Source organism: Cladophialophora carrionii (assembly GCF_000365165.1).
Source record: "Cladophialophora carrionii CBS 160.54 unplaced genomic scaffold supercont1.1, whole genome shotgun sequence".
NCBI lineage: Eukaryota > Fungi > Ascomycota > Eurotiomycetes > Chaetothyriales > Herpotrichiellaceae > Cladophialophora > Cladophialophora carrionii.
The window spans coordinates 3,259,451-3,276,840 of NW_008481816.1; the positions used below are offsets into that span (position 1 = coordinate 3,259,451).

Sequence of the window (17,390 nt, forward strand, 5' to 3'; positions counted from 1 at the left end):
ATCCATGTTGCGGGAGGCTCCGCTCCGCTTGGATACCTTCGTCAGTGGCGTGCAACGCGACGTTACAACGACGAGAGATGGTAATATCCTGGAAGGTGAATGATCATCGAGGTCGTCATTTCCCCGGATGGTCGAGAGCTAGGGTTTAGATGGCAGCTGTGGGGATCCTCCACTGCTCTCTTGGGTACTCGTACGAGGTACCCATGTGTGTCGGAAAAAACGTCGGGAGACAAGCATCAGCAGTGCGGGGATTCGACTTCGACTCTCGCTCTGTGTCTCTCCCTCTCCTCGTATGGCATGATGAGAACAGAACAGCTGGTGATCCGCCCTTGGATTGCTGTTGCGTACAGCCTCCCAGCGACACGCATGTCCTACTTCAAGTTGCCGTTACAACATTCCGCTGCTCTTCTCAGCCGTTCCCCCTTCTGACGGCCGCATCTCCATTCTCACGCTTGATCTCCTCTTCGATGTCTTCATCCAGCTTGTCGCCCAGATCCCTCTCCTCAAGAAATTTCCTTCCCTTCAACGTCTCAGGCAAATACTCCTGCTTGACCCTACCGTCTACATAATCGGGGTTGTATTTGTACTCTGTGCCGTAGCCCAATTCCTTCATCAGTCTCGTCGGCGCATTCCTCAAGTGGATGGGAACCGGTAACCCCGCCACGCCTGGTTCCTGCAATGCATGCATGACGTTGGCAAGTCCCCTGTATGCCCTGGTCGATTTCGGGGCGAAACATAGAGCGATAGTAACATGCGCAAGGTTGATTCTGCACTCTGGCATACCGATCTTTTCACAGGCCGTGTACGCAGCGGTGGCGAGCGGGAGCAAGCTGTTGTCAGCAAGTCCAACGTCTTCCGAGGCAACCACGATCATCCGCCGCGCTATATACAGCGGATCTTCACCGCTCTGGAGCATGCGCGCGAGGTAGTACAGCGCCGCATCTGGATCTGAGCCGCGTACTGATTTGTGGAACGCCGAGATGGTGTCATAGTGCTGGTCTCCTGCACGGTCGTAGACAAGTGTCTTCGTCAGGGATTGTTTCAGGGCTTCAATGGTCATGTTTGGCCGCGTGGAGAGGTCCATGGCTAATTCGAGGAGATTGAGGGCTGTGCGGGCGTCCCCATCAGCGAAGGCGGCGAGGTATTTGATCAGTTCGTCGTCCACCAGCTCGGAAGGATTGTAGTTGTCACGTTGCGATTCGAGCGCTCGGTTCAGTATCGAGCAGATGTTCTCGTCTGTAAGCTTCTGTAGCGTGAAGGTACGACACCGCGAGAGCAGAGCATTCTGGACCTTGAAACTGGGGTTCTCCGTTGTGGCGCCAATGAGCGTGACATGTCCTGCCTCGACGGGACCCAGGAAGACGTCCTGCTGACTTTTGCTGAACCGGTGGATCTCGTCACAAAAGATGATGGTCTTTCGACCGGTCAGGGCCAGTTCGCTTTTCGCTTCTGCGAAGATCTTCTTGCACTCTGCCACGCCTGAACTAGTCGAGTTAATCTCGACGAACCGGCTACCCACCATATTGGCGATGACCCGAGCAATCGTTGTCTTCCCTGTCCCTGCACCACCCCAGAGTACCATGCTAGGTACACGGTCCTGTTCGATAAGGCCTCTCAGCACCCCATTCGGACCTACTAGATCCTGGCCGCAGACATCGTCGAGTGTCCTCGGGCGCATGCGCTCAGCAAGGGGAGCTGCCCTTTCGAAGGCATTTGGTTTGGGTTTCTTCACTGGTGGTGCTTGGCTGTTGGCCGTACCGTTCTGATGCGAAGATTCATCCTGACGGCTGGCGTGTGTGTCCTCATCTTTGGACTGCGTCGAGGAGAAGGACGCAAACGATCGCTTCACTGCCGTCGGTCTAGCTTCGCTCGGAGAAGGAAGAGGTTGACTGGATGAGAAGAAGGAATGTGCGTCGCGGTGTTTGGCGGCTGGTGTCTTGAAGGTCTTCCCAGCACCCGGAGTCGATGCATTGGTTTCCTGCTCGATGTATTCGGTACAGTTTGAGTCGATGTGGTCATTGATGGTTGCTTGCTTGACAGATTTGCCGCAGATGGGGCACGCGACCATCATTGACCCTGCATAGCTCGGTCTGGGCTGTTCGAGCAGTGGCATCAGCAGCGCAGGAGACCGACAAACGCACCTGAAAGTTGGAGACGGTCACAATGTTACGAAGCGCGTCATGCGCGTTGAGTGGAATCCCCGCCCGCGACAAGGCTGAGCATTTTACATACCCAGCCTTGCTACTAGGGACCATCCTTTGCAGGCAATACCTTCACTAACCTACGCCCACCCAGGCTCTACGAGGTACGCACAACCATGGTCCTGTTGATATGCAGAGTGCTCGGAGCCTGCACCGAAATGATGAGCGCCTCATAATCCACTTCGACTACGACTGCTTCTACGCGTCGGTCGTCGAGAATGAAAACCCCGCGCTGAAATCGGTGCCGTTGGCCATCCAGCAGAAACAGATCGTGGTGACGTGCAACTATGAAGCGCGGCGACGAGGTCTTCGAAAGTTGCAGCTCATCACCGAAGCCAAGAAAGTCTGCCCGGAAGCTGTCATCGTCCTAGGCGAGGATTTGACGCGATTTCGTGACGCTTCCAAAGAGCTGTACAGTTTCCTACGGGAGTCCATATGGAGTGGGAGAGCAGAACGATTGGGCTTCGACGAAGTCTGGTACGCCAACCCGCCCAAATACCGCCCATTATGCTGATCGGGTCACAGGCTAGATTGCAGCGACATGGTGGACTACAACATGGGCTTGCTCAATCGCCACGACCTCGCCCACTCCTTTTTTTGCCTGAGCAAGGATGATCCTACCATTGGCTTCGAGTACGACGCATCCAGTTTTTTCGGACCTACCTATCCCTCAAAAGGCACTCTCCAGGTCTCGGAGCAGGACGAGGGACTGCGACCGCGCCTGGTGCTTGGAAGCCACCTTGCTCGGCACCTTCGCCACGAGCTGGAGTCTCAGAAGGGGTACACGGCAACTGTTGGGATTGCTACAAACAAATTGCTGTCGAAGTTGGTGGGCAATGTGAACAAGCCTAAAAACCAGACCACCATTGTGCCGCCTTATCATCCGGTGGGTGACCTTGAAGCGACAGTCACCCAATTCCTTGATGGGCACGACATTGGTAAGATACCAGGAATTGGATCCAAGCTGGCCCACAAAATCCGCGGTTACGTCCTTGGTAGAGACGCAGCTTTCTCCGAAGGGCTGGTATATGGAGCAACAAAGGAATCCGTTACAGTGCTCGATGTTCGCACGTATCCTGGAATGGGACCTGGGCTGCTGGAGGAGATCCTCGGTACTACGGGCTCGCCAAGGGGGATTGGTGGAAAAGTCTGGGAGCTCATTCACGGCATCGATGACACAGAAGTCGGCAAGGCCAAGCGTGTTCCGTCCCAGATCAGCCAGGAGGACTCATATATGAAGTACTTACACACCTTCGACGAAGTCAAGAAACAGCTGCAGTTGCTTGGTGAACGCCTCATCCGGCGCATGCAAATGGACCTTCTCGAGGATGAAGACGATGGCGAAGACACTGGCCCAGACCCCCGACGTCGTTGGATGGCTCACCCACGTACTTTACGGCTGTCAACCAGACCCCGTCCTCCGCCGGGACCAGATGGCGTGCGAGCCAGGACGTTCAATCGCATTTCGCGATCAGCTCCGATGCCCAACTATGTGTTCAATCTCAATGAGCCAGCCACGGCTCTCGCTACCAGACTGGTTGATGAGGCACTGGTCCCAATGTTTCGGAAGCTTCATCACGAGAAGACTGGCTGGAATTTGAGCTTGATCAATATCGCCGCGACGAACATGGCAGAGACCGCGGCCGAGAGCAAAGACAGTGCCGGCCGCGATATTGGGAGGATGTTCCGGCGGCAGGACGAGGTATTGAAAGACTTCAGAATCACGGATCAGCCGAACTACGCCACAGCGGTCGTGCCTCAAAAGTCACCGGAACAGATATCGACTGAGGCTGGGGACGAAGCGCTTGCGGCTGATGGGTGGGACACGGAAGACAGTGACCGCGAAGCTTGGGAACGGTGCGAGTCCTGTCAAAGCATCATGCCGGCGTACGCCTTCACCGCCCATCGGAGATTTCACGAGTTAGGTAGTTAGATGCACTGTGGGCACATACTCCAGCTCTGCCAGTGTCCGGCGCGGATGCATCACTCTGTTGACAAGGCAGTTCAGTGTGATGGATATGGTGGATTAGCTGGCATACAGCTTGTTGTCCACGCACCTGGAAGAATATCATTTGCTGTTGGCCGTCCATGCGACTCCCAACCTTGAGGAGTGCTATCAGCCGCCAGCTTGCCAAATTAGGGGCATCGCTAATTAGATCCTGCTTTTTGGACAGTGTGATTGATGAAGCTGTATTCCCACGAAAGGCAATCTTTTAATATTTTTACATTCAAGGATAGAGAGTGCAAAGCTCTCTGGGACCCCCAATCTTTAATTAGACTAGATTGGACGTCGACGTCATTATATCGAGCCGCAAACACCGGGGGAAGCGGCCGTTTGTAAGCTCGTTCGCAACATATTGTGGTGGTGAGTCAAAGTGAGCCTCCACACAGCAGCTCTACCGGCAATCCCGCGCGTACGAGTACGAATCAACAGGGGCTGGCAGTGTACCTCGTACCGTGGTAGGACCCTACCCTGCTACAGCACGTGAGCCTGGTGACCCGGAGTGAGCAGGCTGCGAAGTGGCTTACTGTGGTAAGTAGTCACGAGTGGGAGACAGATTATTCACACGTACCTTAGCATACTGCCCAATTCCCTTGCTGTGTCCTACGCACGCCTGCCAAGTACAAAGTACACAGCGCACAGCACGCGAGCAACTGATTGGAGCGCTATTTTCATCAGCTCCCCGCCGACCAGCTTCCGCACTTGATGTTCTGGCCCCAATAGCATCCCTCAGCCGCTTGTCCTGGCATCCCTAATCCGAATCCCCCTTCCCACTACTCCGTACTCCGGGCAGATTGGTGCTGAAAATAGAGCTCAGCGGTTACGGGTATGCAACGGACGGCCACGTTATGCCTGATCACATCCTGATCCCGTTCCTGATCCTGTTGCTCGTCATAGGGAAGCGCCGACACTGCAAGCTAAGCATCCCTCCAGCCCAGCATCCGCGCCCGAGCCCAACAATCCAGCAGCGACACCTGCCCTCCCCCGTCGCGACAGCTTGACCCGCGCACAGCAAAAATGGCAACGGCGCTGATGCCAGCCCAGGGCACTCGAGATTTTGCCATGGTGGATTCTTCTCAGCTAGGCAGTGGCGGCAAATATGGATACACACATATAATATCTCACATCGTGGCTTCTTGACCAGATGACGTGGTGGGGACGCGCCTCTCGTGTCGCTTTTAAACTCCAGCTCATCAGCTGCTCATGTCCTTCGACCAAGGCGAGACTTCTCTCGAGGCTGCGTATACACTGCTTATGTGACGCCATGAATGCCCCCGTCACGCTTTCCCCATTATCTGCGGCCGCTTCGTGGTCAATCTGCTCATCCTGAAGCGTTGAGCGCTATTTGGAGCCCATCTCACCCTTTGGCGTGCTTATGTGCCACCCCCAGAAGTCCTTGTTCTCGATTAATTCTTCTCGCTTATGTGCTTCAGATCCGCCTAGCTCACGCATAAGTACGCACAGGACACCTAAACGACAGGATTGGGGATGCCAAAGATCAATTACTTGATCTGATGAGTGGACCTTCGGTCTCCTCAGCTTGCGCTTCAGAAACCAAAATGATGGCAATATCCGCCACGCCGTCCTTGCCGCACCTTCTTTATCAACATGATCCGATAACCACGTTATCGATGCTTCCTCCCCAGAATGTTACGCGTCTGGAGCCTTTGTCGCCGACAAAGAAACCGAAGTTGTCGCTGAACACTTCGAATCTCGCGCCAACCTTTCATGGCACAGTCAGCCGGCAGACAGGCATCACCACGAACGCCACTGCAACCCCCACCACCTTGAACACGTTCAACAACACGTTTGATCTCACATATCGACCATCACCAGTGTCTACATTGTCATCACCGGGAACCCACTCTCAGTGGAAACCGAGCGGACACCCGTCATCACCCAGCACAAGACTATCCAATCAACCATACAACTTGAGTCTACCATTCGGAATCCGTCCTATCTTGAAGAACAGCCCGCTCTGTGGGGACACTCACCGTTCCTCGATCAGCGCCAGCCCGCGGGTACCTGGACGAAAAGTGTTCTTTCCGGCACCCAAAAAAGTAACGTTTCGAGCACAGCTGGAGGACGAAATTGTCACGAAGCGGTATGTAGAGCGTCACGTTGACTTGAGCTCCTCGGAAGATGAATCAGCCCCATCAGAGACGGATGATCGAAGCAATACTTCGAGCGATGAAGAAGAGGTTGGTGGGGGCCGACCGACGATCCTGGTAGATGAGTTCTCGGTACAGGGGAGGAGGAAACGGAAGTCTGTGGCCCTATCTCCATCTCCTGCGACTGAGGTAGGCCGCGGTAGAGATGACATTTCACGGAGTACATCAACTCGCAGATCGAAACGGAAGCGGAGGAGATGGGAATGGACCATACAGTCCGAAGGGGTTGAGAGTTCCAAAGCTCCAGTGCCAGTGACGGAGCCTGAAGATGTCGAAGAAGGCCGAGTGTCCATAAGCCTTGAACTACCGACATCTCCTGCTCACAAGGAGACGGAAAAGTCTGGGGCCTTGCATGAGGCTGCGAGTCCGGCACTGGCAAGTGCTCAATCTGTTTAATGACGGTTGAAGATATACTTGCGCGAAACGATACCAGAAATAGCTCTTTTATGAAATGCATCCGGTCATAAGGAGATGGTTCTTCAGCGTATGTCGCCTGGTCCATTTCCCAACACTGCATAAATACGTAGAAATCGAAGACTCAACTGACATCTACGTTCGGCGCCCGTCCCGATGATCCGAATCCTCCAAATTTGTTGGCCTTTCCTAGTCTGCACATCGGCCATTCACAACTCTAATCTGCCAGGTTGACGTCGCTGGCATCATGGACCGAACGCTCAAATGCTTTACCAACTGCCTGCTCTGCGTCTCGGGCGAACTAGTGGCCCAGGACATTTACTTCAGCACGGAGCAAGGCACCATCACTCCGAACTACTACTACAGACAAGAAGGGGTCGAGAGAATCGATCTGAACGGTAAAATAGTCTCACCAGGTTTTCTGGATTTGCAGACCAATGGTATGAAAGGTGTGCACTTCACTCATCTAGCACAAAATGATGGCGTCGAAGACGACGAGCGGAAGTTGCAGGAGGTCAGTGAGATGGAGGCCAGTCACGGAGTTACAGGCTGGTGGGCAACGGTACCCACGGTCGATCGGCATCAATGGAAACAGGTAGGCCGGCGTAACGCTTTCATCTCTTATTCTACAGTGGCCCAATACCCGGCTATTGGGGACAGCATCCTCCAGGCCTTCTGATTACAAGATTCCCGCTAAACGGATCATCTTAGATATTACCAGCTTTGAAACCACGGACGTTCGCTTCGGGGGCAGACTTGCTCGGCGCACACGTCGAAGGACCGTACATCACCGCGTCGAAGAGGGGAGCACATAACGCTTCCTATCTGGTCGAGCCAACTCAAATATCTCCGACCGAGTTGTATGGAGACCACAGCCTCCGAGAAGCGGTCAAGCTGATCACTCTGGCGCCCGAATTGCCCGGAGCGACGGCGCTCATCGGCCAGCTACAGGAGGAATATCCTCACCTCGTCATCTCGCTCGGTCATTCTACGGCCACGTATGACGAGGGCATCGCTGCTCTGCAACTCGGCGCTCGGGCTCTCACTCACGTCTTCAATGCAATGAATCCTCTGCACCACCGCCTTCCCGGGCTTGCAGGACTCATGAGCACAGGCAAGTGTCATTACTCCATCATCCTAGATGGCATCCATTTACATCCTTCTGTGGTGACGCTGTGCATGCGTACCGACCCAAGAAAATGTGTCTTCATCACAGATAGCATCGAACTCGCCGGAATGCCGGACGGGCTACATCCCGGGCACGGGCAGATCCCACACCGGCAACTCAAGCAAGGCAACAGAGTGACAATTGAGGGCACAGATACATTGATTGGGAGCTGCTGTACGTTGGACGAATGTGTGCGCAATGCCGTCGCATTCAGCGGCTGCAACCTGGCCGAGGCCGTGCAGTGTGTCACCGAGAACATTGCTGACCTTATGGGCGAGAGGAAGAGGGGAAAGCTCGAGCCGGGAAGGAGAGCAGATTTTGCGATCTTGGATGGCGAGGGATATGTCTTGGAGACGTGGATCGGCGGTCATAAGGTCTGGGAAAGGACATGATGTCCCAGGAGTGAGCATCGACAAGAGATCCAATGTTGGGGTTGCAGACGAAACGTACCATATACAGCAAGCACAGTATGAAGACAACCTGACAAGTCACTCAAGTACAGCATGTGAGCATATAGGTGAATGACACCACTCAACGCAGATCGAGATTTCCAAACCCAATGAGGCCGATCACCAGTGTATGGAGCCTCAGTTGCGCCTGTGGCTGTCCTCCGTGTCCTGTTAGGGAAGCTTATCAGCCACTCTCGGCTACGTTCTGCTAGCTTGATGCAGCCCGCCATGATTTTCGGCTCGCCGATTGCATAGGCGGCTTCGAATCTTGATCGGACGCTTAGGCGTTTCGATTCGCCTAAACACGCCCACCACGCCCAGCCTGACGCGTTCCTTGGGCATTCCCGGCTTGAGGCAAGCCACAAGCGTCTGGAGTGGTCAGTGAGCCACTCCACTGCGGGCTTCAGCTTCACCCAAGCTTCACCTGGATAGCACAATTACGTCACACGGATATGGACAGACATCACTGAGAAAGTGCGGATGCCAGCCAACTTTGAAAACGACAATGCTGGCCCTGTTCCCCCTCCTGCAGCACTGCACCCGTTGTGCTTCACTCTCTGGTTCTTCTCTTTCCTCCGTGATCAAGTGTCTGGCGTTGAGCTGAATCGGCTGCTCGCGGCCAATACCCCGTGATCGTACTTCCCCGTTGATTTCCTCTGGCTCGGTGCCGGCTTGGAGATCGAGATGGCGGCTCAGCAGCAGAAGTCTGGCAAGCCATGGAGCGGCACGAATCGAATACCCAACATCAAGGAGTTCGTTGACCGCCTCGACAGGGATAAAGCGTCACGGTGAGTTCTTCTTGCACATGACAACTCTGCCGCGGCCGAAGGAGTGGTTGTTTGAGTGGTTGTTTGAGTGGTTGTACTCGTTCTGTGAACGACAGGACACGCTAATGGATATCTGCAGAGACAAAGACATCGATGCACACAATCAGGGCCATCAGACACAGAAATACTCCTCGGAAATCCAGCCACACAAGAACGAGAAGCCAAAGACAGAAGGGAAGACGGTGACCGATCCAGTCACTGGCAACCAAGTGGTCATCGCCGATGTTGGCAAGGAGTACATGGAGCGAGCAGACAATCCTCAGGTAAGGCGACGCCCGTTGTCCAAGCGCGCTTTCTCCCTAGACTAACACCACGCCAGCTGTCTGTCCCCAACCAGAATCTCGGCAAGCCCACCACGGTTGGCACGGACCCATCCCAGAAGAATCCCGAATACAAGGAAAAGCAAGATATCACCGCCCCTCCAGATCCCATCGCGGAAGGAAGCACTTCAGATGTGCCAATTCATGGCGAGAAGACTAATGTTCTCTTCCATCCTACTCCCTCAGTCAGCTATGAGCCCATGTTCGAAGCCCTTGAGAAGCGAGCAGGCGGTCTTTGTATTGCTATACTTCTCTCTGTCGTCATCCTCGGCAAGATGTTCGGTGGCTCGCTCAAAGGGCTGATCCCTCTTGGCATGTGTCTCGCTTCGGGCATATGGCTCTGGATGAAGGAGGTCATTAGAAGCGGTCGGGAGGTGGAATGGAGCAGTGAGCAGAGCAGAGGGGAGACAGTAAGTTCGACCAACTTGAGCTCATCCCGTGAACGGGCACTGACCTATTCAGGCTGTGGCCAACCTCCTCCCAGAGTCGGTGGAATGGATGAACACCTTCCTGAGTATCGTGTGGGGGTTGATCAACCCTGAAATGTTTTCCGCGGTCGCAGACACGCTCGAGGACGTCATGCAAGCGTCCGTTCCAGGTGTCATCAACAACGTTAGAGTCGCAGAGATTGACCAGGGAAGCAACCCGATTCGAATCCTCAGCTTACGAGCACTTCCTGACTCGAGAATGCACGAGCTCAAGCAGAGCATCCACGAAGAGAACAAAAAGACAAAAGATCCGCAAGAAGCCGCCGCGGACGAGGAAGGTGGCGACTATTATAATCTTGAGATCTCCTTCGCCTATCATGCCAAACCCGCTGGTGCCTCTGCCTCTTCGAGAGCGAGGAACATGCACATGAATCTTGTCTTCTATCTGGGCATCAAGGGACTGATCGGTGTTCCCTTACCCATCTTCGTCGAACTGCAAGAGCTTGTTGGCACCGTCCGCTTGCGACTGCAGATGACCCCCGAGCCACCATTTGCGAAGAGCCTCACCTTCACGTTGATGGGCGTACCTCATGTCCAGGCAGGCTGTATTCCAATGATCCAGAAAGGGGTGAACATCCTGAACCTGCCATTGATCTCGAATTTTGTCAACTATGCAATTGGTGCGGCTGCCAGCATGTATGTCGCCCCTAAGTCCATGCAGCTTGACTTGAAGTCGATGTTACAAGGTGACGACATAACCAAGGACACCCAGGCGATGGGAGTGATGTGGATTCGGATTCATCGCGCCATTGGGCTCAGCAAACAGGATCGACGGGGCAGCAAACACGGAGGAAGTGACCCCTACATCAACTTGTCCTTTTCCAAGTATGGCAAGCCGATGTACTGCACTCGTGTTATCACCGACGACCTCAATCCGGTTTGGGAAGAGACTGCCGCCCTTCTCGTCACACCGGAGCTCATCAAAGCCGATGAACAGCTCAGTGTCGAGTTGTGGGATTCGGATCGCAACTCAGCGGATGACATGGTCGGCAAGGTCGAACTGTCGATGCAGAAAATGATACAACATCCTGGCAAGATGTATCCTCAGATCTCGAAACTTGCTGGTACTCAACAGGGAACGGAGATGCCAGGTGAGCTGCATTGGGAAGTCGGCTACTTTGGCAAGCCCAAGTTCCGCCCTGCTCTTCGCACCGACGGCAAGGACAAGAGTCTGCCGGAGAATCTCAAGAATGATGAAAAGTTCCAAGATGAGAAGGGTACTATCGACAACGAGGATGCAGATGCTGTCGCTCATACTCCTCCTGATCCTTTATGGCCAAGCGGCATCTGCAGTGTCGTTGTCCACCAAATTGTCAACTTGGAGCTGGAGAACATCAAGGGTAGCAATGGGAATCGGAAGGGTAGAGAGTTCGAGCCAGCCAAGGCTTATGGTGAAGGAACAGATGAGGAGTCTAACAGTAAGTCCTTTGGCGATCTTCGTGCAGGATTGGTGCTGACCACTCTACAGAGCTGCCAACATCTTATTGCACCATATTGTTCAATGATGCGCTGGTCTACCGCACCCGAGCCAAGGCCGTTAGTAGCAAACCAATCTTCAACGCTGGTACGGAACGATTTATGCGAGACTGGAGATCTGGGATTGTCACCGTCACCGTCCGTGACCAACGCAACCGCGAACATGATCCCATCCTGGGCGTGGTGCCTCTTCGACTGTCTGATATTCTCACAACAAGTTCTCAGGTGACGAGATGGTATCCTCTCGACGGCGGCATCGGCTTTGGTCGCATCAGAATCTCGCTCCTCTTCCGGAGCGTGGAGACTCGCCTGCCTCCCAATATGCTTGGCTGGGATGTTGGCACCTTTGAATTCATCTCCGACAGAATTGTGGCTACAGGCTGGAAGTCGAACACCAAGCTCAAGCTTAGAACCGGTGGGAGTACTGGAAAGATCCCCCGCACGCACTGCCACAGCAACGAAGCAGGGGACGGGGTCTATTTCGATGTCTCCACAGAGGCTAACAACCATGTTCGCTTGCCCGTCAAGTATCGATACCGCTCACCGGTCATCTTCGAATTCCACGTCACTGGCAAGCGTGGGGCGGCCGCCTATGCATCCCTCTGGCTCCAGAACTTGGTCGACAATGAAGAGACGACCATCGACATCCCTATTTGGACAACCAAGAATGGCAACAGACTCGTGCAAAACTACATCACCGAGGAAAATGTCAAGGCTTTCATGGACAAAGGCCTGGAGGACTTGCAAGAGGTCGGGCGACTGCAGTTCAGAGGCCGCTTCAAAGCTGGGATGGATGAGTCCCACCGAGAATACGTCGTAGACAACGACACTCGCGAGACGTACGAAACATTCGAGGCATGCTTGACCGAGGGTGTACGCGACCGAGTTGTCGAGAGTGAGGTGCCCGAGCAGATCCAAGAACTTCACGAGGCCTCTCTACAGCAAGGTCGTGATATTCTGAACAAGGAGCTCTCCGAGAGGGAGAAGCGGAAGTGGAGGAGTAAGTCTGGCGAAGACTGGTCCGGAGCCTTCAGCCATGATCCCCGAGCATACACGAACAAGAATCACGAAAAGATTGCCGAGCCGGGAACAGATGAGCCACCTCATGATCCTTTCAATCCGTCAGACGACGATGACGATGACTACGAGCCAATTGATGATGACTCTTCGGAAGATCTGGGCATCACCGATGCCACTAATGCCCACGAAGGGCAGTTCAGGAAGGATCCCAAGGATGTCCGTGGACTGGATGGGAACAGTGACGAACCAAACGGTTACGCAAATGGACGACCAAGTGCAGACACCACTGGCACTGCTGGAACCGACTACACGACCATGACAGAAACATCGACGAACTCGGTTCAGCCCGTGCAGAAGCGTGACAGCACTTTTGAGAAGAAAGCTGGAAAGCGGTCCGAAGAGCGCAAACACCGAGGTTTGTCGCAGTGGAAGCCCGCGAGGAACGTCAAGTTTGCCAAAGACGAGGCGAAAATCGGGATGGGTAAACTCAAGCAGAAATTGGGCATGGGTGGACTTAATGGCAGAGAGCCTGGAGTTGAGACTGAGGCTTGAAGCGCCGTCGACCGATACTAATATCCCAGCTTCATGACTCGTTCTAGTGATGAAAAGGGCGTCCGAAGGCGGTGTTCTGTAATTGAGATCTTCAGATAGCATACCTTGTTGAAGGAAGAAAGAAAATTAAAGTACTTTCAACTCGTAGTGAATGGGCGCTGTGTCAGAAGTGTTTGAGGCTGCTCGAGGAAAAGGCTGCGACACAGCCGCCTCGTCGCCGGGCCCCCTGTAACTGCCACAGACGGGATGCCGGGCACCGAGCTTGTGAGACAGCCGTGTACCGGCCACTGCTTCAGCAGGATGAAGCACAACCGCCGGAATATCGCGAAGCAACCCGGGAAAGCGTAAGGGGAGGCTTGGAGTCTTGGGAGCTGACATAGCTAGCCAGGATTGTCTTGGGATCACCTATGTTTGCGCGTCATGCGGGCCGTCAGCGAACAGTGATGTATATATCACTCATCAACTATTCATCAAGTTGCCGTCAGGGATTCGAGAACGAGGCGTTGGATACCTGAACGTCGTTATCATGCTGTTTGGCAATAAGACAGCAGATACGGAGACCTGTAGCGCCCGGCTCTCCTGGCTTGTGTTATTGCGGTTGGAGATATCATTCTGCTGTTTCTTGGGCTGCGTTGCTGGTTGCCTGAGGGTGTACTCCGTACGTACCATTTTGTACAACTGAATTAGTTAGTGGACGGAGCTTCCTCTAACCGGGCAGTGATAGCCCCGGAGTGCTTGGCGTAGTCGTAACACGCGGCCCAGCCGCCCAGTGACTCGGTCAGTGGTCCGTTCGAGGTGGCTGCGCCCTCCACAACGCTGCGCCCATCGCCCATTGCCTGTTGTCAGCTGCGGGTTGCCCGCTTCTCCCTGAACTTCTATCGTAAGAATCCCAACAGTGACTGACTGCAACCTCGTCCGTTTTTGCCGTCTCGGCACACGACTGCACAGAACGCTATACATTCGCTGCCTCTCTATCTTTCCTTCTCCCCATCCTTCTAGGGACAACAATCACTCTTCGGTGCTTCTTCTTGTCACCGAGAAAAGTAGGGTTACACTAATTGAGCTGTGCATTGGATATTGATTCCCCAGCCGCCGACGATAGAGTGGACGTCGACCCCAACTGAGCCTCTACCACTTCCCGGGAGCCTGTACACGTATCCACCCTCAGACGAACGTTCGCTACACCAGAACACGGCCTGTACGACTTGTTTTGTGCTCCAATGCAAACCGTGTCGAGGATATAAGCATCCTATCACCCACCCAACCTTCAGCCTCACGGCTCAGCGCACGATGCGCATTCTTCGAGGCCTCGCGGCGGCCGTCGCTTCATGCCTGTACCTGACGTCCACCGTCGATGCACACTCCAAATCGAGAAACCCTCTAAACTACCTATCGCTAATAGAGAACCCTCGTTTGCACACACCTTCGCAGAGGGTACATTGTACCTCAAGCTTCGATCTTACATTTGACCTCCACAAAAACACAGAACACATTCGGCTCAGTCTTGAGCCAAATCACGATATCCTCCATCACGATTCGTACATCGAGTTCGTGGACAAAGATGGCAATGTCAGACATGCAGAGAAGATGCAACGGGAGGACCACAAAGTCTACCAGGGTCAAGCATTCCTTGTCGATGAACACGGCGTCAATCAACATGTCGGCTGGGCCCGAATTACAGTGAGGAGAGACGGGGTCAAGCCTCTTTTTGAGGGTGCCTTTACCGTCATGGGCAATCACCATCATGTCCAGCTAAAGTCGAATTATATGGCCACCAAGCACGAATTGGATCCCGAGCTGGAAGAAGATGACGATGAATACATGGCCGTCTGGAGGGATTCCGACGTTGGCCGACAGACTCATATCGAGCTTAAACGCAACGCCGGCTCGACTTGTGCATCCGACAAGCTGGAGTTCAATACTCATCCCGACCATCCCATCTACCGCGATTTGATGTTGAAACGAGACGATGGCTTCTGGGGCGACGTGGGCACTATGGCCATTAACAACATGTTCGAAAAGCGCCAGAACATTGACGGTGGCGGTATCGGTTCGGGTAATTCAGCTGGTGTCAATTTGGCTTCCACCATCGGCAGCACGGCCGGCTGTCCCACCACCCGCAAAGTCGCTCTTGTTGGCGTTGCCAGCGACTGCACGTACACGGCGAGTTTTAATTCCACCGATAGCTTGCGGCAGGACGTCATCGCTGTTGTCAACACCGCTTCCGAGCTTTACCAGTCCACATTCAACATCACCCTTGGCCTCCGCAACCTGACTGTCTCTGACGCTGAGTGTCCCGGAACGGCAAGTACGCAGACGCCATGGAATGTAGGGTGCTCCAGCAGCACAGATATCACGCAGAGACTGAACTTGTTCTCCGCATGGCGTGGACAACGTGGCGACGACAATGCGTACTGGTCCCTCTTTACGACTTGTAACACAGGGGCCGAAGTCGGCCTCGCGTGGCTCGGGCAGTTGTGCAATCACGGGGCTACTTCTCAGACAGATACGGGCGGCAATACTCAGAGCGTGACTGGAGCCAATGTCATTGCGAAGACTTCAACCTTGTGGCAAGTCTTTGCCCACGAGAGTGGCCACACATTCGGTGCCGTCCACGATTGCGATTCCAGCACCTGCACTGACTCGAATGTCGTGAACTCGGGACAATGTTGCCCCCTGTCATCCTCTACTTGTGACGCCAGCGCGCAATACATGATGAACCCATATTCTTCTCCCGGCATCACCAGATTCTCGCCTTGCTCAGTCGGCAACATCTGCTCAGCTCTGGGACGTAACTCGGTCCAATCGTCGTGTCTCACTGACAACAAGGGTGTGGTGACGATCAGTGGGAATCAGTGCGGTAATGGCATCGTCGAAGAGGGCGAAGATTGCGATTGTGGTGGTGAGGAGTCCTGCGCAGGAAATGCATGCTGCAACCCTACCACCTGCAAATTCAACACAGGTGCAGTCTGCGACCCAAGCAACGAAGGATGCTGTACGCCGCAGTGTCAATTTGCTTCGACTGGAACAGTGTGCCGTGCCAGCACAGGTCAATGCGATCCTGAAGAAACATGCTCGGGCACCAATGGAACCTGCCCGACCGACACCACCGCACCCGATGGAACGGACTGCGGCAGCGGACTTCAGTGTGCCAGTGGACAATGCACAAGCCGAGACTTGCAATGCAAGACTCTCATGGGAAGTTATACCAGCGACAACGACACCTATGCCTGCAACAGTCAGACTTGTAGCCTGAGCTGCGCCAGTCCGGACTTTGGATCGAACGTCTGCTACAGTATGCAACAAAATTTCCTGGACGGCACACCTTGTGGTGGTGGTGGACGCTGTGACAATGGCGTGTGTAGGGGAAGCTCGATCGGTGGTGAAGTGAAGTCATGGATTGATGACCACAAGACGTTGGTGATCGCCTTGGCTAGCGCATTAGGCGGTCTTCTACTCCTTGCTGTCCTTGGCTGCGTCGTTCGAGCGTGCAGGCGACCGAGGGGAAAGCGAATGGAAGCCGTCGTGCCTGGCAGTCACAGGTATAGAAGCGGCGGTCACAGCAACGCCGCGCCTGGATGGGATGGACCGCAAGTTCCAGACCAGATGAGAGACCGTGGATATGGAGGTGGATGGCAACCACCCCAGGGGCAAGCGATGTCGCCGCAAGGCTGGTATCCTCCCCAGCCGCCGCCTGTTTATGGCGCGGGCGGCTATGGTGGCTACCCCCAGAATGGGCACACTGTTAGGTATGCCTAAGGCATTTGGAGATTAGAGGAGGACACGAGCAGTGTCTGGCCCTCCCAAGGAGGTATCTGTAAAGTTTGGGACGTGCCTATGAAGGCTGGCAGCATTGCATATTTGGATGGCGTTATATGCCCGTGGATAATTGTAGCTACGACCCCCTTGATGAATAAATGTGAATCATGAACATAGGTGGACTTCCTGTGATTACCCTCCTGCCCTCCGGTTGCCGTGGTTCCCTCTGCCTTCCGATCCCTCCGCCTTCCGATCCCTCCGGTCAGCGACGGTGGATAGCCGAGTCTGTGCCAGTCCTCAGCCGGAGTGTCTTCTTGGCAGATGTCGTCAGTCTATGTACCCAGTAAGCGGCTCTGCAACCGTCCGATCTCGCAGCAATTTGCAGCCCCTCACTGGTCAGTGACTGGTCAGGCCGGTTCTTATTGTGTTCACGCAATTCTCATCTCGGATGCTCACCACTGGCACGTGTGCGCCCTGAAGTGTTCGTCGATGCCCATTGACTCAGCTGTTGCGGCATGAACGTCAACCTCTCCCCTACTCGTG

General features: G+C 54.3%; 6 protein-coding genes across 6 annotated transcripts; 5 read left to right on the forward strand and 1 right to left on the reverse strand.

Annotated features, from left to right (window-relative positions):
* Positions 1 to 409: 409 nt before the first annotated feature.
* G647_01153 (uncharacterized protein) lies at positions 410 to 2,068 on the reverse strand (the record flags this gene model as incomplete). The annotated part of the gene is made up of 1 exon (XM_008724554.1): positions 410 to 2,068. The coding sequence occupies one exon, from the start codon at positions 2,066 to 2,068 to the stop codon at positions 410 to 412; it is 1,659 nt and encodes a 552-aa protein (XP_008722776.1).
* Positions 2,069 to 2,331: 263 nt separating this feature from the next.
* G647_01154 (uncharacterized protein) lies at positions 2,332 to 4,134 on the forward strand (the record flags this gene model as incomplete). The annotated part of the gene is made up of 2 exons (XM_008724555.1): positions 2,332 to 2,678; positions 2,727 to 4,134. The coding sequence occupies 2 exons, from the start codon at positions 2,332 to 2,334 to the stop codon at positions 4,132 to 4,134; spliced, it is 1,755 nt and encodes a 584-aa protein (XP_008722777.1).
* Positions 4,135 to 5,765: 1,631 nt separating this feature from the next.
* On the forward strand, positions 5,766 to 6,770 carry G647_01155 (uncharacterized protein; the record flags this gene model as incomplete). Its single annotated transcript, XM_008724556.1, has 1 exon — positions 5,766 to 6,770. One exon carries the CDS (start codon positions 5,766 to 5,768, stop codon positions 6,768 to 6,770), a length of 1,005 nt encoding a protein of 334 aa, XP_008722778.1.
* A 265-nt stretch (positions 6,771 to 7,035) lies between these two features.
* G647_01156 (N-acetylglucosamine-6-phosphate deacetylase) lies at positions 7,036 to 8,348 on the forward strand (the record flags this gene model as incomplete). Its single annotated transcript, XM_008724557.1, has 2 exons — positions 7,036 to 7,383; positions 7,500 to 8,348. The coding sequence occupies 2 exons, from the start codon at positions 7,036 to 7,038 to the stop codon at positions 8,346 to 8,348; spliced, it is 1,197 nt and encodes a 398-aa protein (XP_008722779.1).
* Positions 8,349 to 9,089: 741 nt separating this feature from the next.
* Positions 9,090 to 13,088, forward strand: G647_01157 (uncharacterized protein; the record flags this gene model as incomplete). Its single annotated transcript, XM_008724558.1, has 5 exons — positions 9,090 to 9,193; positions 9,312 to 9,495; positions 9,552 to 9,962; positions 10,015 to 11,458; positions 11,509 to 13,088. 5 exons carry the CDS (start codon positions 9,090 to 9,092, stop codon positions 13,086 to 13,088), a joined length of 3,723 nt encoding a protein of 1,240 aa, XP_008722780.1.
* A 1,290-nt stretch (positions 13,089 to 14,378) lies between these two features.
* On the forward strand, positions 14,379 to 16,847 carry G647_01158 (uncharacterized protein; the record flags this gene model as incomplete). The annotated part of the gene is made up of 1 exon (XM_008724559.1): positions 14,379 to 16,847. The coding sequence occupies one exon, from the start codon at positions 14,379 to 14,381 to the stop codon at positions 16,845 to 16,847; it is 2,469 nt and encodes an 822-aa protein (XP_008722781.1).
* Between the last annotated feature and the right edge of the window lie 543 nt (positions 16,848 to 17,390).